The sequence below is a fragment of the Sturnira hondurensis genome, unplaced genomic scaffold, assembly GCF_014824575.4.
Source record: "Sturnira hondurensis isolate 20B ecotype Veracruz unplaced genomic scaffold, ASM1482457v3 Scaffold0010803, whole genome shotgun sequence".
In the NCBI taxonomy this organism is placed as follows: domain Eukaryota; kingdom Metazoa; phylum Chordata; class Mammalia; order Chiroptera; family Phyllostomidae; genus Sturnira; species Sturnira hondurensis.
This window is the reverse complement of record NW_028083434.1, coordinates 869869-894721: the sequence shown is the minus strand read 5'-3', so window position 1 is coordinate 894721 and position 24853 is coordinate 869869. Positions and strand designations below refer to the sequence as shown.

Below are 24853 nucleotides of genomic sequence, written 5' to 3'. Positions count from 1 at the left end.
TGCTCCACAATACCCCTCCTCCACAGATGGCCACAGGGGCTCAACTTGTCACAATTTTGTTACAGACTTGGCCCAGGAAGTTAGAGTTCACTTATAATATGGAGCTTTGCTTGAGGTTGAGGCCCCAAGGGGGTGGGACACCGGCTTGGGAAACTTTTGTTGAAGGGGCATCATAGAGGTTCTGAGCCTTCAAAGTTGGGTGTTGTGAGCAAAGCCTTGAACTTGGGATCTGAGCAGATGCTTACCAGCAAAGGGCCATGGGAAAAGCGTGAAGTTTGAGATCAAGTTCACACAGCCCTGGGCTTGAGTTCTGCCACCATTCTTGACAAACAGTGCGACCTTGATCATGTTACCTAATTTATTCTGAGCCTCACTTCTGTTTCTGAAGTGGAACTATTAAGGCAGGATTATTACCAAAGGAGATTTCATTGAAAACAAAGTTCAAAGAGCAAAATATTTGGAAATAAACCGGGGTTCAAACCCCGGCTCTGCCACTGACCAACTACTTTGTTGTAAGAATTGAAGGAGAAAGCCCTTAGTAAAGTGCCTGGTGCAACACCAGCCCCACAGCCCCAGTAAATGTAAGTCCCTACAGCCTTCCCTGTGCTCCACCCTGTCACCCCGTAATTTCTACTATTTGGCCCCCTTCCCCAGAAGCAGAGGGAACAACTTGAAGTGATACCACAGGGTGCAGAAGAAACTCTTGTTCACGTTTAGAAAAGTACTCACACCCCTCTGTCCCTTCCCTAACAGGCCCATGACTGAAGCCACAGTGACCACACCTGCCATCCTTGGCCCAGCTCTAGCTCAGATGTGTGCCAATCCCGAAAGCACTTGCCCTCAGCTGGCACTGATCTCATGCGCTTCCACCCACTCCTCCTCATCTAGATATGCTCTCCAAACACGTGCCACCAACTTTGAGTTGGGCTTGTAACCAAACTGTGGCCTTTGGTTTGCCTTGAAGATGCTGAGATGGGCTGGCAGGAGCGAAGGCGCACATCCAGATGTTGTCTCCAAGGCTTCCTTGGCACCCCGCATACTATAACTTGCAGGGGTGGAGAAACAGGCTTGTGTGGAGCAGGCACTCCCCTTAGGGCCGATAAGGCCCTATTACTGGGGCACTGGATTTTATTTGCCCTGGGGGTGTGTGGAGGGATTAGGGAGAGGGAAAGTGGGGTTCTGTTCTTTTGACAGGAGGCCTGGCTGGGCAGGGGTCTTGGCTAAAGGCACAGGAGAAAAAGATCCATTTCTTTTTTGTTGACCCACCCAGAACCATTCTAGGAAGCTTCTTTCACTATTATCACTTGAACCTCATGGAACAGTATTGCCACAGGGAGACCAAGGGGATGGTGTCTACCCGCTAACTAGGCCCTCTGCCAGGCATGTGGTCTTCTAGAGCCATCGTCATGAATTTCGAACCTGTCCTCAGGAGGACTCGGCAGAGATCCAGGGCCTCGAGCTCCTACTGTGCTCCTTTACCTTAGGAAGGCCTGGCAGACCTGCTCACCTCATAGGCATGCAGCCCCGCTGGTAGGAGCCCCACCTTACAAGGGCATCTAGGAGGGATTTATAAGTGGAAGTAGCCACACCAAATCAGCCTTAGCTATGGAACATGACAGCTTCCTGTTCCATCACCCAGAAAATGCCACTGGTCTTGACCCACATATAATACTCTGTTCTCCATTGTTGCCTCTGCCCGTTGGTGCTAGGGACAAAATTGTGCAAATTTATGAAGTCACATTGATTTCAGTGTCACTTGCTCCTCCAAATTAACCCGCATTTTTGGCCACTTTCCCCCCACTCTTGCTTCAACCTGCCCTTCCACTTGAAGTCACCCAGGGCTGGTCCTCCGTCCAGATGGACGTTGACCTCAGCAGTTATTGTCCAGTTTCTCAACCAATCTTCTAAGGCCAGGCTCACTCCATCATTAATGTGATAGGTAGATAAGGTGATAAACTGACCTCTACTTGCCCGCTAACAGGAGAGGTCCCTGCTTCTCCAGCCACAGGAGCTGCTGGGGCGTCCTCTAGTGTAGACGGCTGTCTGCTCAGCCCTGCGGTGAAGGATCCTCCCCACCGCCCCTAAGGCCCCTCCCCTCCCAGTACTTTCTGACCTGTGTAGGGCAAGGGCGGGGCTGGGAGGGCCAGCAGGCCCTGAAGGCCCTGAAGGGGAAACTGCTGAAACCCCTGGGACAGGAAGTGGCAGAGGGGCTGTTTCCTCCGGCAGAGCAGGGGTGCGGTGAAAGCTGGCCTTACCTCCTGCCTGTAGGCTGTAGGCCCTGGGAGGCTGGGGAGAGCTGAAAGCCCTTCTTTTCCTGCCTCCACCCCTACAAAAAATGGAGGCTCTTGGCCCATCAGATTGGAAGGGTACTCCCTCAGAGGAGGCCATATTCATTTTGCAGGGAAAGGAATTCTGAGAGAAGGGCAGACAGGTCAGCAGAAAGGAAGGGTGGGGCAGGGCAGGTGAGTATGGAGCCAGGGGGCCCACAGTGTCAGCGGAAAACCACAGTTGGGCAGGGGAACCTTCTGTAAGCTCTTGGGAGAGAAAATGATCAGGACTGTGCCTGCTCGAAACTGTGTGAGTTGGAAATGCAACATATTGCCAACTCCCTAAATGATAGGGCTCTCTAAATGATAGGGCTAGCAAGGACTTTAGACCATCCAGTCCAATCCCCTAATTGTGCAGCTGAGGAAACAAGAGACCCAAAAACAGAAGTGACTTGCTCAAGGTCACACCATGGGCAGAGCTAGGGCTAGTGCTTTTCTTTCTGATGAGAAGCTGCCAAGTTTGTATTTGGTCTTCCACACCTCCCTCTAGGCACTTCTGAGTGCTCTATGACATTCTTCTCAGAAGTGAACTTGGAAGATTAATCTGTTCACACTGAAAGGGAGTGAAACCTTTAGTCCAGGAGTCAGCAAACTTTTCCTGCAAAGGACCAGATAGTAAACATTTTAGGCTTTGCAGCCGATGATGAGCTCTGTCACAACAAATCAACTTATAATGCAAAAGCAGCCACAGACAATGGGTAAATAAATGAGCATAGCTGTGTTCCAATAAAACTTTATTTACGGACACTGGAATTTGAACTTTGTATGATTCCCATGTGGCATGAAGTATTATTCTTTTGATTTTCTCCCCAATGTTAAAAACTGTGAAAAATCACTCTTAGCTAATGGGCCATACAAAAACAGACAGCACCCTGGGTTTGGCAGGTGGACTGTAGTTTTTGATCCCTGCTTTTGTCTAAGAAATCAAGCTAAGGTGTTAGGAGGAGAGGGAGTGGGAGAGAATATACCAGGAGGGGGAGGAAGGAAGGAAGGCATTTTCTTCAGATGTTGAACACCACGTGGGGGTTGGAGCCACAGAAATTGGGGAAGGACTTATCAGGCCTTGGGGACAATGTGAACAAAGGCACGGGGGCAGGGAAGTCACTGTGAAAGTTCAGTGTGTTCAGCACATGTGTGGCCTCATTGTTATTTGCCAGCTCTGGGTCACTGGCTGCTCTTCGTTCTCACCAGAGGAAATGGTTGGTTTGGTTGAGTATGCCAAGAGACAATGAGGAGGAGAGGAAGGAAGTCACAGGAACTAGCTGTGTGACCTTGAGCAAGTCACTTCTCCCTCAAGAACATGGTGTCTGCAGCCAAATGATAGGAGGGATGGACACCATGATCTTTCAGGTCTCTTGTAACTTTCATAGCGTGGGACTCTGAGTCAAGAAGAGGCTTTTGGCAGCGTGGGTGAGGGATAAGGAGACTCCCTAGGAGTTCATGGTGAGATCAGATCTGAGTATGCCCTTCCATGTCACCCTTCCCTGTGAAATAGGCCATCTTTCCATCTCATCCTTTTGGACTCTCCCCTGGATGTGGCCAGGTGTAGAGGAGAAATGTGGATGGGCCCCAGAGCCCAGCAGTGAATCCAGAAGGGCCCCTCATGCCTGGGGGAGTCCCAGGTCTGACCAAGGAGCCTGCGCCTCAGTTTCTAGGATATGAACCAACAAGGGCCTTGACAAAGAACACCATCCCTTCAGAAAAAGTTATCTGACAATGTTCTGTTGGTGCAGCGTCACAGATTACCCCAGTTTCTAAAAGACCCACTAATGGATTTAATTAGAGTCCCTGGTTAGTGTTTCTGGGGTTCTCTCCCTCCTTCCCCACCCAGGCTCCCAAGGAAGCAAGCCAGCCTTCCTGGGGATGGGGCTGGTGTGTGTTCCATTCAAAGTCACCTTTCATTTAGCACATGCACCTTTCTCCTACAGTATGGTGTTCAGGTTGTCCACCTCACCAGGCCAGGCCTGCTCCTTTGGCCACTGAAGGCCTGTTGAGGCCCCTGTTGCTGGCGTGTGTGGGTGTGTGTGTTTATAAAATAACTCTCCGGATCTGTTTTTTCCACCATTAATCCTGGGTATTCAGTTTGAGATAATCTCAACTTCAAAACATCCAAGCTGAACTCATCTTCTTGCCCTATTTTCTGGCTCAATCACTTCATATCTCTTAACATTCTTAGTGCGAAAACAGCTTATCCAGCTGGTGTGTCTTCAACTACTGTATTACCCCATACTCTGTCATCTTTCTCCTTCTGAGGGGCTCTGAGATTCACCTCCTGGATCCCAGATGCCCCACCTGATCACCTTCTGTCTCCTCCACTCATATGTCAGACCAAACCACTCTTCCTGAAGAACTGCTTGCCCCGTGCCCCTCCCTTGCTCAGGTATCCACAGTAACTCCCAGTTGCTTTTCATATTTTCAAATTCTGCTGCCCTTTGGATCTCAGGCCTATGCATTTATTCAACTCATTTCCCTGACTTCCATAGTCAACCCTTACTCCCCATAGTCAAGCTGGTTTCCTCTCTCTGCCATAATTTTTTAAAATAAATTATGTATTTATCTTGAGAGGGGAAGGGAAGGAGAGAGGGAGAGAAATATCAGTGTATGGTTGCCTCTTGTGAGTCCCCTACTGGGAACTGGCCTGCAACCCAGGCATGTGCCCTGACTGGGAATCGAACCGCGACCGTGTGGTTCGCAGGCCCACACTCAATCCACTGAGCTACACCAGCCAGGGCTCTCTGCCATAATTTTTATGGTTGTTGGTTATGTCTTCCCTCTGTTTTCATTTCATCCCACTGTCTCCACTTCCCTTTCTTCCTGTTCATCTAGGTAAAGATATGCTGGCTACTTAATGAGTGGCCATGGTCAAAAAGACACAAATCAGACTTGGAAATGGAAAAATATGTTTGGGACATAACAGAGTTTTTACCTACATTAACTCACTGGCCTTTCATGTCTATCCCATGAGCTACGCCAGGTGTCCCCATTTCACAGAGAAGAAAGGGGGCCTGTCTAAACTGCAAGGCAAAGCTGGATCTTTTTGTCAGAATCCCTAAGCCTTTACTTTCTGCTGGGACTTGTGGGGTCTCCCCTAGGATCTAGCTGGCAGCCTACCATACTGGGGTTCAGTAGTTGCCCCAGACTTGGTTTTGCCTCTTTTCCTGCAGTGTTTTCTCCTCATCATTAGCTTGTCCTTCACTTCAGAGAAAAGTCTAGTGCCCCTCTACCCCCTCTCTATCTCTGGAGCCCTGGAGAGGAGGATGTGGTGGCCACAGGCACCTCCAGGGGGTGCTCTTTGGGTTTGCTCAGGCAAGGCCCCTGAGAGGGAAGCTGGGGAAATGGGTTCTTTTTGTCAGTCACTCTCCACCACCCCTCCTCTCCTGTTGGGCTTCTGTAGTACACTTCTTGCCACATAACCACAACCCAAAGGGCTGGGGTGGGGTGAAGGTGGTAAAGACAGGGGACAGGGAGCATTCCTCCAACCATAGCAGCCTGCCCCTCCCTGTGAAGCCCCCCCAACCCAGGCGAGGAGCCAGCCCCTTTCAAGCCAATAAGTAGAAATCTCCAGCCCCATCCTGTCTATGTTCTGAAACCAATGTGGGTACTTCTCGGGGGCGTCATTGCTCCCCAAACCCCCTTGCTCTCTGGACGTCACCTGAAACTTATCATCTGGATGAGTGCTTTTTAATTGTCAAAGTGCTTTCCCACCCTCATCTTCATTCACCCGAGACTTCCTAATGAGCATCTGCTAAGCCTGAGTTACCCTTAGTCCTCACCCACTTTAAGGATGATGGATACCACAGCCCAGGAGATGGATGACTTTTCCAGGGTGACACATTTTGTTGGAATGCAGCCAGGAAAGGGCTTCCCTCTCTTCTCTCAACCTGGGCAGACTATATCACACAGTGTGGGTGGGCTGGTGAGTCTCCTGGAGAAAGATGAGAGGACATCTCTCTGTTTGTGGTGTGCTATCTCCACTGGGACAGCTTAGGGCCTGGGAAGGCAGGGACAAAACTGGAGCTGAGAAAGGGCTGGGAGCAGCTGGAAAAGAGCTGTGGGCCAGCCTCACCACCAGAGGTGTGACGAGCTCTACAAGGGAATCAGGCAGCGCCTGAGGATCAAGAAAGGAAACTGGGTTTCTTGTAAATAAGCACAGAGAAACCCCAACCAACAGAGCTTGCAAAACATTTGTTTTTTCCCTCCCTTTTCCCGATTTCATGTCAAATGGAGGGAGTGGTGGAAAGAAAGGAATAGAGGAAAAGGAGCTGACAAAATAGCTGTGAGTGAGACCCCTTTGCTGGGCATTTGCTCAAGGAGGAGAGTGCAAGGTTGTGTGGAAATCCTACGGATGGGTTACCTCTGCTTCATCCATGGCTGGAGATTGGATCCCCAACTCTGACCCTCTGTCTCTTAAGTACATGTTAATGGTCACGTGGTGCAGCATGCAGATTCGTTGCTGGATGACTATTAGCTGGAGGAGGGGCTGTTTTTCACTGGAGGGTACAGCTGTTCCTGGGGTAGTTTCCATTTTGTTTGTGGTTATGGGGGAGGAGTGTTGAGGGAGTGGGAAATGGCATGAAGGAAATTGTCACTTCCTTTCCAGAGAATTCCAGAAAGGTTTCATGGGGGACTGGGTATTTTAGGAGTAAGAGCTGGCTCAGAGGGGACAAGGAACTGGAGAACTCTGCTTTGTGGCCCAGCTGACCATCTGGCCCCCATGTTTCCTGGCATGCGTAAAAATGCCACGTGTGTTACTAGCAATTCGGTGAGAGCCATTGGCTCGGCGGAACGGGTGTAGATTTAAACTCACACCACAGAGCTGTGGACGTGGCTTTCGCATAGGGGCTGTTTCCTGTAGAGGAGGCCCAGATGGGTGGGTGCTGAACACTGCTTGACGTGTTCCAGTGACAGCCCTAGATAGGGTCTTTACGTCTGCACCGCCACCCAGCTGTGGTGACGCAGGAACAGCCCAAACCACTTCTATTTTGCTATTTTGGTTTTGAAATGCAGTCAGAACCACAGCGAGCCGGAGGTGTGCATTTGCAGGCCTGAGACTTAGGCGCCTTCACTTGCTTGCTCCCTCCTGTGGCACATGCATGCGCACATACAGTGTCCAGGGGCCATATGCTCTCACAGAGACTTTGCTTTCAGCCCAAGTAGGATAGGCCCTGGGAGCCAGGGATCCTTCAGTGGCCTCCAAGGGAGTGAAGGGGGCAGACTTTGGCTGGTGCAGTGATGGGGCAAGGGAAGGGAGGCTGGAATTCACCACCAGTTACTAAAGGTTCTCAGGCACCTCAGTTCCTTGAGCCAAATACACCTCCTAGACCTCTACTCGCTGGCAAGATGGTGTCCAGGGCTCTAGGCCATGGAATCTGCGCCCCAGTGCATCTCTGAGGACACTGCGGAGGGTAGCCCCTGGTGTAGGCCTCTGGCCTCCAGCAGGGTGGGCCATCTGTGGTGGTGGCTTCTTTGGTTTCAGGTTCCTTGGAGAGGGAGGTTATTTTGAGGGACTTGGGGAGGTTGTTCACTCCTCTGCTGGGGAGAGTGGGTTAGCATGCAAATGAGCCTCTTCTCCACCTCTCACTTTCAAATCCTCAAACATCTGATGGGGGAGGGACGCAACTTTTCTGGGCTGGAAGTTTCCATGGTATGGTTGGGGGAGAGTTATCTTAGCCTCAGCCAACAGGATAGGACAAATGGGACATCTACTTGCTCCTCGTACCCCTTCACCTCAGCTTCAGGCTCAAACTCAGGCAGAATAAGACACCAGGATCAGCTGTGGCTGCTGGGTACAGCCTCCCAGTACTCCATGCTGGACCAGTGAGGCTTGTACCAACCAAGTCCTTAATTTACAGACTTAGACATGTAGACACTTAAGAATGCAATTAGATTAGTCTTTTTCTTTTATTTCAAACCTCTCCTCCTTGTGTTGATAGCCAACTCTTCCAGTCAATGTAGTGCCTTCTTCCTCCCTCTCCCACCACCTCCCTAGCACAGTGGACCTTGAGGGGTTCGCCTCAAAGACCTATGGGCCACATACATATGCTGCAGGCATTCTCTCCCTGGGGAGCATAGATCTTTGAATTTGTGAGGGGGGCAGTGATGGTGGCAGCCCCACTCCCATCTTCACCACAGCTTCTTTGAGCTGGCAGCAGTTGGGGGGAGACTTGTGACTGAGCTTGCTGGCCCGATGGCCAGACCAGGGCAGCTCTTTGATCCGCAGAGGCTTTCACACACACGTTCCCACCCTTGCGGTACATTGGCATGCCCTGCACACATATATATCTGCAATGTCTTTGTACACACCCCGCAAATTCCGACTGTGACATTACACAAATATACAGATGTAACACACATAGAGTGCACACATTCCTCTCATTCTCGTATAAGGCAGAGTACAGGACACCCACCCCACACCCACTGTACATATGAATATACTTAGTGCCTGGAAAACACCTCACTTTTACTGAATGACTAGTATCATTCATTCATTCGTTCGTTCGTTCATTCGTTCATTCCGCAAACACAAACTGACTGTCTGCTACATGCCAAGCATTGTGCAAAGTGCTAAAGTTTCATCAATGACCATCACAGCCATCCCTGTCCTCAAGGAAGCCACTGTCTGATGGAGAAGATAAGGAAGGTGAAAAGTTCCACAGGCTGAGATCATGGGCAGTGAACTCACAATCATGACATACTGATCTGTGAAGGGAAGCCAAAGAGATGAGCAAACCTGAAGGGAAGGCACAGGGCAGGAAGGCCTGAGGGCCTTGGGTGGGGGAGGTAGCAGACACAGGAGTATCAGAAGTTTCATGTTTAGACAAAGTGGGATTTAGGTGAAAGTGATAGCCTTTTGTTTGATTAGTTAGAGAATGCTTCCTGGGGGCAGACAGCCTGCCTGTGGGCCTGTGGGAGGGCTGGAGCTGTGGAATGTGGGCCTTGGGCACTTTGGCTGGGGGAGACAGACCTTCCAAGAATAAATGGCCTTTGGAGGAATCTCAGGCCACAGGAGACCAGGTCACTTGCAGGGTAAGGTGGGGGTGGGGTGCGGTGGAGCTCAAGCGAGGACCACAGTTTTGCCAGTGCTTCCTCTCTGTCCCAGCAGGTATCAGTCTCCCATTCACCCGAAGGGACACTCAAACCTCAGAGGATGAGTTGAGTGACTTCTCAAAGTTTTTTTTGGGGGGGGTGGAAAAGCGTGGGGATGAGAATGGGGGTGGGGAGAGGGTGGAGCCAGCCCTGTGGGCTAACGGAAAGGAAGTAGGAGAGGCCTGGGTGTCTCCTGTGGGGGAGAGCGGTCATCAGAGAGGTCACCCATGGTCCCCCTCCCTTTCCTCCCCTTTGCCCCTCTCTGAAGTTCCTCATTTCTTTCTGGCCAGGAGAAGGTTTTGCCACCCTTGGCACTGTCAAAGGAGTGCCAAGGAGGTAGGGGTCAATTGTGTTGTTCCCCCTACGGTGCTTGGCCCTAGTTCTTCAGATGCTGATGGCTGAAGCAGGCTGTCTGTAGACCCAGCACACACACACAATATATAACTAAAAACAGAACACTAAGACGTGGCACGTGGAAGTGGAGAAGCCCAACTGTCAGGGCTGGAGGAGCAGAGTAGATCGGCTGTAGGGATGAGGGAGCAGGAGTTAGGGTTTGGGGAGGCAGGCATGGGTGGGACCGCAGACATCACGTACAAGCATAGCAAGCACAGGAAACAATTGGAGGCCCGGGTGCCATGTGAATGCCTGACGTACAGACTATGAGCATGAGAGACATTCAGGGAGAGGAGAGACATGTGGGTTAGAGCAGACAGATTTCCTGGAAAAGGAGGGCCCCTGAACCAGCCCTGGAGGATGGGCAAGGTTCCTTGGGCCCCTCCCCCAGTTGGGGCTCTCCTCATGAGTTCCCAGGGTGACAGTTCAGTCTTGAAACCGAAAGCAAAGCTGAACCAACAACACAAACCCACAACCGGCAGGGAGGCCATCCTCTCCAGCCAGCGGCCGTGGTGGCAGGGTGGTGATGAGTGCACACAGCTTGTGACCCACCTGGCCCTGTCTCCAGGCTCTTTGAAGGCGTGGCCGCGTCTGAGAGTCCCATCCCCACGAGCAGGGTCAGGCTAACAACACAAGCCTCACAGCAAGACATTTCTTCCTCTGTAACTCTGCCCTTCAGAGCTAAGTGGCTCCCACTCCCAAGGTCGACGGAGCCAAGCAGAGTCTAAAAGAGCACCCTTTACACCAATGTGTCCCCTACCCACACCCCTCAACAAGATTCTTCCTCAAGCCAGGGGAATTTTAGGGCTTTTTCATGCTATTGCCCCATCCATGAGGCCCTGATTTTCCCTGTGGCCACACCCTGAAGACTAATGTTCTGGGTGGAGAGAGACCAAAGTCTCTCTGTCACCTTCTCCAGAGGAGTGGGGGAGGGGAAGGTAGAGAGTCACATATCTTCAGGGCCAGCTCAGGTGCAAATGCTGGTGACTTAGACTGGCACTGAGGCTTGGCCCCTTTGCACTGGAGATGACTCAGTTAACATCCTTTACCCCTCTTTCTTTACCTGGCTCCTTTCTTCTTCCCCGTTCTTCTCTCACTGCTCTCCGCTTTTAGCCATCCCTCTCCTGGCAGTCTGCCCTGCTGTGGCAGGGTCCCTTTGGTTCACCAGCTGTCCTGGGAAGGGAGCTCAAAGAAAGTAATTTACTCACTGCCCCCACCTCTCCCTTCTTTCTAGGTCATTCCTGCGGTTGGCCCAGCTCAGCATGCAGCCTTGAACCTGGCTTAGACCACCACCTACTCCAGCTCTCTACATCCCCTATTCTCCTGTGGCTGGGGGCGTAGGCTCTATCTTCGAGGTTCCTGAACAGCATCTCTTCATCAAGAAAACCCCACAGCTCCGGAGGGCCCTGTGAATCCTGCTGTCAGCTCCGAGAGGACAGCATGGCTATTACCCTCCAGCCCAGTGACCTGATCTTTGAGTTCGCAAGCAACGGGATGGATGATATACACCAGGTACAGCCCCACAGAACAGAGCCCAGTCAGCCAGCGCAGACGACCAGATAGACACAGACAGTCAGGCAGACAGCCAGTAAGCCAGCCGGCTGGCTGGCTAGCCAGTCAGCAAATATTGATCAAGCACCTACTAGGTTCAGGGCACTGGGCTTGCTTGCCAGCCAGACTGTGTGCCAACTAGTCACTCATGCAGCCAGTCAGTAATCATCAGGCGGTCATTTAGTGAGCCAGTCGCCCACGTGCAATTACAGGGCACGTGCAGTCACTAAGTCAGCCAAGCAGCTGCTAAATAGACCAGCTGAGCTGTTGGCCAGGCAGCAATGTGGGCTGAATACACAGTTGTGCACTGACCTTCCTATGCGTTTTCAGCCACTTCCCTTCACCCCTTTGTGTCACCGTGAGAAAGTTGCTGGGCCAACCATGTAGCAATAGTGCACACTGCCAATTGGAACCACAGGGCAGAGTCTAACCCCTGGCATCTTCAGACTCATGTCCCTAGCGTGGTTGATGAGCCCCTCCAAAACCACCTTGATCTGAAATTCAGGGTAAACTGGAAATGTAGTCTAGTGGGAGGAAGTTGGAAAATAGGACAGACTTCTGGCCCTCGGGTCCCCACCACTCCATACCTTGCCCTGCACTGGGGCTAAGAGAGAACGTTTTTTCACGCACTATCTTAGGATAGTATCCTGGCACAGGTATCATCACCCTCCACTCCCTTCTTTCCACAAAATGAAAAAGAGGCAGCCAGGTACAGTAGAAGGAATGGAAGATTTAAGAGTCAACAGTCCTGGGGTGTGATCCCAGTTTGGCCACTGTGTCACCTAGGCAAGTTCTGCCCCCTACCCCATCTGGCTACCATCTCCCCATCTTCACCAAGAGGAGATCCAGCTGGATTATCTGTAAGGGTACCTCAGTCTAATTTTGATGCTGTCTATCTTAAATCTTTGTGAAGATGGAAAACTTTGTCCAATCCATAGTGGACTACGAAAGGCTGCCCCCTAGTGGACTTTGAGCACATGTGCTTTCCGTGCAGCTGGGTCTTACTTAAAGTTATTCAGTTTTATTGAACACCTCTGGGGTGCCTAACTTTATGGAAAGCATTATGGGAGGACAAAGCAAGAAAAATCTAAACTTACCTGGGTTCTAAATGCTACTAGTCATTTTCTACTTGTTTCTAGTCTGCTCAGCAATTGTTTCTGTTCTTCATAGAGGCTGTTCATAGAAGCTCCCAACCCCCATGCCTTCCAAACCCACACCTGCCCCTTCACCCTCAGCAGACAGCCTCTCCTCCAATCCACAGAGAAGCTCAAAGCCAAGGACACCCTCAGTTTCTCTCCCTCCTCCCTCTTATTGATAACATGACTGTTCTTATTTTCTTCCCGCTGCCTGGGAAAACGAAGTATCCCTGTTCCTTCCAAGGGTGACTCCTGCCCCTGTACCTAATCTCTTCTCTTCTGCCTACTTGAAGACCTCAAACCATGAATCACCTCTTCTCTTTCTTTTGTATCTTTCAGACCTCCCAGACAACCATAAAAGAAAACCTTCCCTCTATTCCGCCCACCTCCTTCAAACTACCACCTTCTTAGTGCCTTTCTTCTCTCTAGCCTAGGCTCCACTCTCTCTTTACTTTCTCACCTCCATTCTCTCATTCTTTTTAAGAAACAGTTTTTCTTGCAAAAAAATTGTATCATGAATACAAAAGAGTGCATAAATCACACATATATGTGTATAGATATCTATTTAAAGAATAACTATAAAATGAACACCCATGGTCCCAGCCAGTTGTGGGTTTGATCCTCTTTCCAGGTGCATATGATGCCCAGTCCAGGTAGGTTAGATTCCCAGTCCCAGTGCATATGAGCGGCAACCAATCAATGCTTCTCTCTCTCTCACCGATGTTTCTCTCTCTCTCTCTCTGTCTCCCTCTCTCTCTAAAAGCAATGAAAAAAAAATGTCCTTGGGTGAGGATTGAAAAAAAAAAAGAACACTCATGAGCTCACCACCCAGCTTAACAAACAAAATGTTACCAGGCTCCCTAGAAGACCATGAAACCTAAAACAACAAGAACCTACCCTGTGCCAGGCCCCGTTCTAATTGCTTTATACATATTGATCCAATTAAACAACCCTGTAGGAACAGTAATATGACCACCCCAATTTTATAAGTGAAGAAACCAGTGTATAAAAAGGCTAGGTAACTTGCCCAGGGTCACACTGCCAGTAAGTACCAGAGCTTGGTTGCAAACCCAGGCACTCTGGTTCTATAGCAGCACAGTCCGGTGGAGCATCCTGAGATGCCGGAAGTGTTCTATATTCGTCTTATCCGGTATGGGGCTGCCAGTCTCATGTGGCTGTGGAGCGCTTGCACTATGGCTAGCACAAATGAAGAACTGATTTTTAATCTTAAAACAAAATATATTTGTATTTAAATAGTCACCTATGGCTAGTGACTACCATAGTGGACAGGCAGCTCTTAACTTGATGGCCTTCATCACTACACCCAACAGGCTGCCTCAGTCCATCCCATCTGCAGTCCATTTCAATGCACCTCAGGACTCTGGCACTCCGCTGAAACTGGTCTAGTCAGGGTGACTGCCCACTGGCCAAACCCAAAGGCATTTTATTAATATTTACTCTTCTGGATCCTTCAGGAATATTAGGCAGAACTGAGCATTCTCATTCTTTTTCCACGAAGAAAGAACCAACAGTCCCATGAAAGAAAATTTGAAAAACACAGAAAACTAGAAAGAGAGTGGAAAAGTCTCCCAAAGTCCCATAACTTAAATAAAATCATTATGAACATTCCAGTGTATTTCCTTCTAGACACAATATTTGTTTTTAAGTTTTATTTATTTATTTTTAGAGAGGGTGGAAGGGAGGGAGAAGCAGAGGAAGAGAAACACTGATGTGAGAATGTGCCCTGACAGGGGACCGAACCTGAAACCTAGGCAATTGCTCTGACCAGAAATCAAACTGGTGACCTTTTGGTTTATGGGATGACACCCAGCTAACTGAGTGACACTGGTGTCAGGGCTATACATAATTTAAAAACAAAAACAGTTGTGATCGCTCTCCTTTTTTATGTAGCTTTGCTTGGTTTTAGAGCAACCATGTCCTCCAGGGGTCATTTCTTATCCTGATCATTTTTTCCACTCCAAGGGATTTAGCGACCACCTTGTTGAGCTCTTAGACACAATTTTTGACTTCCTGAGAGGTATATTCATCTTAAGTATCTTTATGGTACCTGAAACTCACCATATCCAGACACTGTTCCTCTTACCTTTCTCCAAAAACTTGTTTCTCCTCCTCCTCTTGGATTCCCCCTTAACATGAATAGTGTCCCCATGTACCCATTGAATCAAACTGGAAATTGGAATGGATCACTCTTTCCCATCCAGGCAAGTGACTGGGTGCCATCTCTATGAATTAAAAATTCACTCAAAGAATCACCTAATGAGGTGGGAACCAGAGCAATGTCATCTTATACAAAGGACAGCTTCTGAGGGTTCTAATAATGAGGAATTGCAAGAAGGGCCAGATTGTAGTAGGGAGGGCTTTCTGGAAGAAGCAGGTGGGTCTTCAATCAGATCCCTCTCTTCACAGCTGGAAGACCCCTCAGTATTCCCAGCTGTGATCGTGGAGCAGGTACCCTACCCTGAATTACTGCACCTGTATTCAGGCCTGGAGCTGGACGACGTTCACAATGGCATCATAACGGACAGGACCTTGTGCATGACAGAGGATCAGGTCCTGGAGGGTAGTTTTATGCTGGCAGGTCTGTGCCCTTCCTGGGCAGGGAAGGTGTGGAGGAGAAAGAGGTCTATCTTCTGGGAACAGTAGCCCACACACAATGGCTTATAGTGACACATGCAGCGAAGGCAAGATCCCCAACAGTTGGAACTTAGATGCGGCGGGCGGGACAAACAAGAGGTAGCATCGCTTCATACTACCCATCTAAATGGGTAGTGTGGGAAGCCATCTAAATGGATTCATGATGTTTTGAGATGGAGGGGGACAATGAGGAGCGAAGATAACTTTGGGTGGGTGTATGGAGAAGGTAGGAGGTCCACTGGCCCCTTCCCGCTATCCTTTGGCTCCTTAGCACTATTCTCTGGGCTGGCCCTGGTCATGGCTGTACCCCCTATGCTGTGCCTACCCTAAGAGAACTTTTTTCCTCCCCTCTACCATGGAACTGGAACCAGATGAAAATGAAGCAACCTCACAAACCATGTCAACCACTGAAGTCTTGCTCAATGTTGAGTCTCCCAACAACATCCTGGATGAGAAGCAGATCTGTAAGTGTGAAACCCAGTGCCTTAACTCGAGGCACCACAAAATACCATTTAAAAACATCACATCCATGTATTGCATTCTCGGGCACTTGTGCACGCAGGCATCTCTACCCGCACTCACTGACATACACGTAAACATGCTTTTGAGCTGTGACTGAAATGGGAAGGGGCTAGAGAGCCCCTTTCCCAAAAACAAGGAAAAGGTGGCCAGGGTGACTTTTTATTTCAAATTTAAAAAATTGATTTTAGAGAGGGGGAGGAAGGGAGAAAAAGAGAGAGAGAGAGAGAGAGAGAGAGAGAGATATCAGCTTGTCCCACTTATTAATGCATTCATTGCTTGGTTCTTGTATGTACCCTGACTAGGATCGAACTCAAAACCTTAGAGTATTGGGACAATGCTCTAACCAACTGAGCTCCCTGGCCAGGGCTTCAATTTTTAAACTGTGTCAAAGTACACATAAAATTGACCACCTTAACCATTTTCAGTGCACAGCTCAGTGGTGTTAAGTTCATTTGTATTGTTGTGCAGCCGCCACCACCATTCCTCTCCAGAATGCTTTTCATCTTGCAAAACTGAAACTTTCTACTCACCAAGTTCCTGTTTCCCCCTCCCTTCAGCTCCTGGCAACCCCATTCTACTTTGTGTCTATGGATTTGACTACTGCATATAAGTGGAATAATACAATGCTTGTCTTTTGGAGACCACTTTATTTCACTGAGCATAATGCCCTCAAGGTCCGTCCATGTTGTACCATGTGTCAGAATCTACTTCCTGTTTAAGGTTGAATACTACTGGCCAGGGTGACTTTTTAGACCTCTCTCCCAGGGCCTAGAAAGTCCTGGACTCCCAACAGGACTATGCAGGATGTGGCTTGTTTTAAAATATACCAGGCTTGGCACCTCCTCATCCCTTTGTTGTTCTTGGAGGTTGCCCCTCCCTTCCCAGAAGGCCCTCAAGGCAGGCTTCTCATCTAGAGCCCCTCAGATATTTGTTCTGACTCCACAGGAGAACTCCTGGCCCCAATTGTCCCTCCCAAAGGGGTGCTGGGATGCTATGCAGGAATGAAAGTCCTGAAGCTGTAAGTTAAGAGTCCTAGCATTTCTAATCCTAACTCCATCACTAATATTTATTCAAGTTCAACAGATATTTACTGGTGTCTCCATGTGCCAAACACCAACTTGCTGTGTGACTATGGGCACATTACCGGCCATCCCTAGGTTTCTGTTTCCTCATCAGGATAGCAGAGGAATTGGGCTAAAAATGTTCTAAGGCCCCTTCCAGTTGTAGCAATGAGTGAATAACTAAATCAAGGTGGCCTTTTACCTTGAGCATCACCTGGAACTTCCCCATTACCAGCAGTGGCCTCAAAATGTGGCAGCAGTTATTGGGGCCAGCTCATGCCCACAGCTCTGCAGATGTTTCCTCTTCCCTTGGTGCAAGACACATGAGGCATTTTCAGGTGTATGCTGTGTTTGGGGCTGGGGGGGAACAGCGCTTCTGCCCTCCCCGGGAGCTTGCCATCCTCTGGAGCACTGGGAGACCACACCCCTACCCTGCACTGGGCCCCAGCCACCTCAGGCCTTTCTTTTGTAGTCAGCACCTCCGAGATTCTTCCAGATGCAGACACTGCTTCAGCTACCAATCTGCCCAACTACCTGTTTCCTGTCTCTGAGCCCAATGCCCTGAACAGGGCTGATGACACTGGTGACCAGGAGGGGCATTCTCTGGAGGACAAGGTCCCCGGAGAGGAAAGTGCCAAGAAGACTGGAAAATCGAAGAAGAGAAGTAAGAGAAAGAGAAAGTGTGTGTGTGTGTGTCTGCTAGGGGGTGGGTGGTAGGAGAGGGGCAGTAAGGGAGGCCATTGAGATGAGTGGGTGGAGACTCACAGACACATTAAGAGGACAGCTTTCTGGTGTGGCAAAGGTGGAGGAAAAAGTCTCCCTTTTGTAAAACCAGGTCTTGTCAGTTAGCTTGCCTACAGCCCGACATTTCCCAGGTCACTGCTATCTGCCCAGCATAGATGGAAACTCTTCCAGAACTGTCGATGATCCCAGTGGGTTGAATCCTAGGCTGGGTATTCAGATGCCGGGCTTGGCCCCCTGGCCAGTCCCTGGCCCCCTGGGGGCCTCTGCTCTGTGTTATGTGTGCTTATCTTCCTTCTGGGAACCCATGGAGCCGAGGCCATATATGGGAAAGGACTTTGGGCTTTCCCAAGCCCCACTGTTACTAATTTACTTGGGCGATGTCTGGTTGATACTGCCTTGTCAGCATGGCAGGCAGAACCCCACTGACCCACACAACAGTCACACCTTTTCATTTCAAAAATTAGGTTAGGCAGATTCTGACCTATGGGTGACTCACGTGCAAGCACCACATTGCCCCACGTGGTGGTGGTGTTCAGGGGTATCTTTGGGGCCTGAAAATGAGGGCAGACCACTGACTGGGCAGGTGTATGTACCTGAGGGCTGTGGCCAAGGAGGAGGATCCTAGGGTCTTGCTTGTCTGCTTTGTTGCACCCAACTTGTAAGCCTCAGGCCCTCCCTCTTGGGAGCCTGGCTTGCAGCGCCTGCCATGGTCTCAGCCTCATCCTTCTCTCACCTTTTCCTCACAGTCCGGAAGACAAAGGGCAACCGCAGTACCTCACCTGTCACTGACCCCAGTGTCCCCATACGGAAGAAATCTAAGGATGGGAAAGGTATGGCTGGGAGTCAGTTGAGGTGGGAAGGGAGCCAGGGTCAGGGTACCTGCACTGCCCCTCACCACCTGCCCCTCTTCAGGCAACACCATCTATCTGTGGGAGTTCCTCCTGGCACTTCTGCAAGACAGAAACACCTGCCCCAAGTACATCAAGTGGACCCAGCGAGAGAAAGGCATCTTCAAGCTGGTGGACTCCAAAGCTGTGTCCAAGCTGTGGGGGAAGCAGAAAAACAAGCCTGACATGAACTATGAGACTATGGGAAGGGCGCTAAGGTAGGAGCTTCTGGGGGTCCCTGCCCTGGGCGAGTCACCAAGCTCTTTGTTATGTGCAAGGAGGCCTTCCTGCTGTAGGGCCCGCTAATGTTCCCATTTGCTTGGCCCTAAGCCCACTCCCCAGGCCCTCTCTGGAAGGAACAATTCCCTCCCTCTTGCAGCTCTGTCCTAGGTTTTTCTCTTTTGACACAAGGAGAGCATTTTGGGGCCTTCCATCCCCAAGAAGGTCTTTGTTCACATTCTTCAAGCCAGAGACCTAGGGAGACGGGCTTGAGTGACCCACAGATGGTGTCTCAGGCTGAAGCTCCCACTCTCCATACATCTTCTCTCATCCGTTACTTACCTTCCAGCCCAAAGCAAGGTGGGCGTTGGCATTTTAAACACCTTCTCACGGACCCTTTGAGTCATCTGGGGGAGGTCTCAGATGTTTCATAAAAGCCTTCCAACTCTTAACAGTTGGTCTTAACCAGTGCCCTTGCCCCTGAGCTCCCAGCGGGTGTCTGGCCAGCCTCCACCTCATGCTCGCCCTGCACGGGAGGGCAGTGTGTCCCTGACTAACTCCTCACCCCTTTCCCCACAGATATTACTACCAAAGGGGCATCCTTGCCAAAGTGGAAGGGCAGAGGCTGGTATACCAGTTTAAAGAGATGCCCAAGGACCTAGTGGTGATCGAAGACGAGGATGAGAAAAGCGAAGTCGCAGAGGCATCCCCTAAGGCCTCTACCTCCTCCAGCACTGCCCGGCGAGCCAGCTCCAGGGTCTCATCCAGAGCCACTCCCCAGAGTAAGGGCAGCCCTCCCTGGGAAAAGCCAAAGGTTCAGCAGGTCGGTCTACAGCCATCAGCAAGTCTGGAACTGGGACTGTCTTTAGATGAGGAGATCCCCACTACCTCCACTGTGCTTGTCTCTCCAGCGGAGGGCCAGGCCAAACTCACCAAAGCTGCAAGGTAAGGGCACTCGGGTCATTATGAGTCTTCCCATAGTACTTAGGTTTGGGGGCCAGTTTTCAGCTTCTTGCAAAGCTCTGCTGTATGTCCAGTCTCATGAGATCCTCACAAATCCCTGGGAAGCCAGTAGCACACTTGGTCAAAAGGGAAAAAGCTGCTTGCCCGTGGTCACACACCAAAGTGAAGGCAACAGTCCTGGGGCTGTTCCTTTTACCTCAGAGGGCTCCCCAAGCAGCCACCAAGGTCCTCCTTCTCTAAGCTTCCCCAACTCTGAAAAAGAGGCAACAGCCATGGACCAGGTGCTCAGTAAGTTGGAGTGTTGTCCCTATACGCCAAAAGGTTGTAGGTTCAATCCTCAGTCAGGGCACATACCTAGGTTGTGGGATCAATCCCCAGTGGGGCACATATGGGAGGCAACCAATATATGTTTTTCTCTTACATTGATCCTTTTTCTCTCTCTCCATTCCTCTCTCTCTAAAATCAATAGAAAAACATATTGTCAGGTGAGGATTTAAAAAAAAGAGAGAGAGAGGCAACAGAGTATGTTACAGGGACACCCGACCTGCTTTCTTCAGGCCCTCCAGGCCCTCCCAGAAAGCTCTTGATACTTCTTTTTTGTCTGTTTTAATATTTTATTTATTTATTTTTAGAGAGAGGGGAAGGGAGGGAAAAAGAGAGAGAGAAACATCAATGTCTGGTTGCCTTGCACGCCCCCTACTGGGGATAGGGGACCTGGCCCACAACCCAGACATGTGCCCTGACTGGGAATCCATCCAGCAACCATTTGATTCGCAGGCCGGCGCTCAATCCACTGAGCCACACCAGCCAGGGCTTCTGATACTTCTTGTCCATGCTAAATGCTTCCAATTTTCCCTGGAAAGGTTGTGTTTTGTTTGGGTTGTGTGTGTATAGCTCTCACTATACTGGCGTGGGTCACCGAGATGCTCTTCTAAGGAGAGAAGGCAGTAGGCTGGAGCAGTGATGAACATAAGCTGTGGAGTCAGAAAGCCTAGATGTGAGTCTGTGCTACTAGCTGTGTGATCCAGGGCAAGTGACGTAACTTCTCTATGCCTCAGTTTCCTCAAGCTGTACAACCAGATTATGAATCTTATTCAACTTCGTGTTGGCTATTTTGAAGATTGAGGAAAATACTGCATGTCAATTATTTCAAGTGTCTCTGACCTATAAGTCAATAAATGTTAGCCAAAACAAAAACAAAGAAACAAAACACCTTCAGCTCCTTACCTCCCTTGCCCTCCTTTCTAGCTGGTTGGGAGATGCCTCCTGCCTTAACCAAATCTGTTTTCTGTTTCTTCTCAGTGCGTCTTCAGTGCCCAGCAACATCCATCTAGGAGTGGCCCCTGTGGGGTCAGCCTCTGCCTTGACCCTTCAGACAATCCCTCTGACCACAGTGCTAACCAACGGCCCTCCTGCTAGTACTACTGCTTCAACTCAGCTCGTTCTCCAGAGTGTTCCGCCGGCTTCGACCTTCAAGGACACCTTCACTTTGCAGGCCTCCTTCCCCCTGAATACCAGTTTCCAAGAGAGCCAGGTGGCAGCACCAGGAACTCCACTGATTCTCAGTGGCCTCCCCCAGCTTCTGACTGGGGCCAACCGTTCAACCAATCCAACCACATCCTCCGTCACAGGGGCTGGAGCGGCGGGGCCCAGCTCTCAGCCCCCTGGGACTGTCATTGCTGCCTTCATCAGGACTTCCGGTGCTACAGCAGCCCCTGGGGTCAAGGATGGGCCACTGAGACCCTCCTCTTATGTGCAGGGTGTGGTGACTGGGGCTCCCATGGAGAGGCTACTGGTTCCTGAAGAGACCCTGAGGGAGCTTCTGAGAGATCAAGCTCACCTTCAGCCACTTCCAACCCACGTGGTTTCAAGGGGCTCCCACAACCCGAGTCTTCTGGGAAACCAGACCCTCTCTCCTCCCAGCTGCCCCACTGTTGGGCTGACCCCAGTGGCTGAACTTGAGCTCTCCTCAGGCTCAGGGTCCCTGATTATGACTGAACCTAGTGTGACCACATCTGGAAGCCTACTGACTAGATCCTCAACTCCAGCTTCCTTCTCTCCATTCAACCCCACTTCCCTCATTAAGATGGAGCCCCATAACATATAGATAGAGGGCTCAGGGAAGTGTGACCTACCAGGCAAAGCTGAGTATCATTTTCATGTGGACTGACTCTAGCAGAGTCTGACTTAAGTAGCTCACCAGCCCTTACATTTTAGTGGAATGTCAATACACCAAACTCCCCCATCCCCCACCCCTGCCTGACATCACCATGGTCAATCAAGCCTTGCCCAGTCTGAGCATCCCTGACATCAGACCATGGCCTTCAAGAGCACTAGGGGGTATGCTCTTGTCAGGGCAATGGGCTGATGTGGCGATGAAGGGATAAGCTCCTGAGAAGTTGGTGGCCAGGGCAGGTGCAGGGGCTTTGTGGGAAGAGCCATTTTTGCCTGGGTGTATTTCACTATATGTTCCCTCAGCAGGGAAGTTAACTATCTCACATGTGAATATTTCGGTATGTATTTGTGTGTACTCATGGGTCTGTATCTTCATTTCTTTGCAGAGGACAAAGGGACACTGTAAGGTTTCTAAGAACATGTGTCTCTCTGTGGGTCAGCCACAGAGATGAGGATTTGTTTTAAGGAAAAGTGTTCTCTTTTCCAAACCAAGATTCAGTTGTTCTGAGACTCTGGAGTGCAGGTTGGATCCCCAGATCTGTAGAGATGTCAGAGCTGGAGCAGGTTCTGGGTAGAAGAGCTTCAATTGGTGTGTGTGTGTGTGTGTGTGTTGAAGCAACTACAGTTCTAAGGGACAGGAGAAAGCCAAGTGGGATAAAAGCATGAAGAGAGGAGAGGGAACTGAGCCCTAGGGAGCAGCCCTCCAGCCTAGACTAAGGCCTCCTTTCTGGTATTAGCTTCAGTGCCTGCCAGTCACTGGACAGCATGTTTGGAACCTTGACCACCGCAGAAGGCTGTTCTTGAAGAGTTAGATAGGGGCCGAGTGTCCCTCCAAGGGTAGACCTGGCCACCAAGTCCTCAGGCAGGGCTGAGTTTGTTGAATGTTTGCACTGAGGGCTTGGGGCTGTGAGACCAGTGTTTGTGCCTGGCCTACACCCTGACTCCTGGGTTCTCTCTTGTTTAATGTTGCTCCTGATAGTTTCCTGCAGTCAGGAATTGCTGGGGATGGTTGATTAGCAATGTAAATCGGATCTGCCTCCATTACTGCTCATGTGTGCCTGCCGCTCAGCCAGCCTTTTACTTACCTCATAAGTTTGCCAACCCACTCGCCCCTTCCATGGCTACAGCAGACGTTCCCGTAGACTGTTACCCCTCTTCAACCTTCGCACGTGACCCTGATTCCTTTTTCACCAAGGAGACAGGAGCCAGCAGATGAGAGCTCCCATGGCACTTCTGTCTACACGGCTTCTTGCTCCCCTCTTCCCTCTTTCTAAGGAAGGGCCAACTGATTCTCTCTTAAAGTCAACTCCTCCATCTAGGGCCTGGATCTTCTCCCCTCTCCCGTGTTTGAAATAAGCTTGCTCCTCTCTTGCCAACTGTAGGGGGCAAAGCTAAGAGCTAAAACATGTCAGCCTTGGAAACAGTTACGGTATCTGGTGAATTTGGTTAATGTGAATCAGTGCCTCAGGACCTTTGCTATGTCCGTGGTGAAAAACCATCCACTTGATCTACCTCCCCAGGTTGCTTTTCTTTTCTTTCAGTTACTGCCGAGCCTACTATCATCCTCTCCCACTCTCTTCTTGTTTTTCCCTTGCGGGGGGGCGGGGGGCATATACAGTTGTGCAGGTGTATTTATTACATGTCTCCAGCACTTGGCATTAAAGTGTCTTTTTCTAATAAATCAGTTTATTAAGACAATTATCCTGATAGTAGAAAGTAAAGCATCTTGAGAAAGCCACCTCTGATTTTTTTTTTTTTGCATAAAGATGCTGCATGGGTTAGGGGTGGCCCTGTCCCCCTCACCCCAACTCCAAATAACTCATCGCCTGAAGGTTACTGATATCTTCATGGTAACACCAAATGCCTTGAAAGTTCTTGGCTCCTGTGAACCCTCACAGCATGTGACACTACTTCCCAACACCTCCTGCACTAGCTGGGCTTAACTGCACCTTTCGTCGCCTGTTCTCTGTGCCATGCTGGCCCTGGATCTACCACGTTCAGTGCAGGTATCACCCAAGGGTCTCATCCATCCTCTTGGGTCTGGCTCAGCTCTTTGGGGATGAGTCTGACATCTAGGGCTGCAGCCCCCAGTTTTCTCCTCAGCTCCAGGGTCCCATGCCCAGGGGTCTGCTGGACATTTCCACCTCGATGCCTGCCAGGCCCTCAATGACGGCCTCCTCTTCCAAAAGTTGATTTTGAAAGTGTGTACACACACACACACACACACAACCTTTCCACGGTAAAAAAAAAAAGCTGTCATGACTTGCCGATTTTTATTAATGGTGCCACCATTTTCCTGACCTAAGCTCAATATTTCAGAACCATCTGATGGCTGTCTTCACTTGACCCATCTCCTGAAGCCCAGTGCCGTTTGCTGTGTCTCTCAAATCTAGCTTCCCTTCCACATTCCCAGAGCCTCAAACTACCCAGAGCTTATCCTGCTCCCACGCACATCCAGAGGCCCCCTGTGACCTGTCTTACTCCCTCTGCCAGGGCACCAGTTTTGGTCTGCTAAAAAGCCTTCAGAGGCTCCTCATTGCTTAGGTAGAGATGATACTCAAAATAATCTCCAGGCAGCTGGGCACCAACCATTTATCATGAGGCAGTCCAGGAGTCCTGCAGGAGGGGTGAGGGGGCCACTTTAGGATTCATGGCAGTAGTTCCAAAAGTATGTTGAGATTAGCCTCAGCCCTGTCTTCAGACTAGTTCCCAAGTCCTTGACCTTCCAGCAAGGTCCTTTGCCATCGGGTCACACTGGACTTCCCCAGTCATCTCTCACATTGCTTCCCCACCCACAATGTATTGCTCCAGCCAAAGCACTCACTAGCCTTTGGACAAGCCTCTGTTTAAGTCTCCCACTTCTGCGTTCTTGCTTTACTTGGTTCTGCTCAACTAGAATGTTCCTCCCACCCCACTAGTACCAACTGAACACTATCCATCCTTCAACACTCCATTGGTGGAAGCTAGCTGCCTTTCTCAGAGTTCTTTATTGAAACTTAGAGCTATCGCCACTTTTGGCAAATGAGCACAAACAGCCTGTGACATCTCCTCTGTTATAGTCACAAATTATTAGCTAAATCTTCAATGACCTGGACTTACTTAGTCTCTCCCAGTTAGTGTGTTACTTTCCAAGG

At 50.1% G+C, this 24853-nt stretch overlaps 1 protein-coding gene across 3 annotated transcripts in view; it reads left to right on the top strand.

Annotated features, from left to right (window-relative positions):
* ELF4 (E74 like ETS transcription factor 4) overlaps positions 1-23457 on the top strand; it is a 41073-nt gene extending 17616 nt beyond the window's left edge. For all 3 annotated transcript variants that reach the window (XM_037059315.1, XM_037059317.1, XM_037059316.1), the window contains 8 exons: positions 11041-11318; positions 14921-15092; positions 15520-15612; positions 17204-17395; positions 18222-18305; positions 18388-18580; positions 19161-19526; positions 20847-23457. In XM_037059315.1, coding sequence (XP_036915210.1) covers positions 11247-11318; positions 14921-15092; positions 15520-15612; positions 17204-17395; positions 18222-18305; positions 18388-18580; positions 19161-19526; positions 20847-21651 — 1977 coding nt within the window. In that variant the 5' untranslated portion in view covers positions 11041-11246 and the 3' untranslated portion in view covers positions 21652-23457. The remainder of the gene's footprint in view (positions 1-11040; positions 11319-14920; positions 15093-15519; positions 15613-17203; positions 17396-18221; positions 18306-18387; positions 18581-19160; positions 19527-20846) is intronic.
* Positions 23458-24853: the final 1396 nt, after the last annotated feature.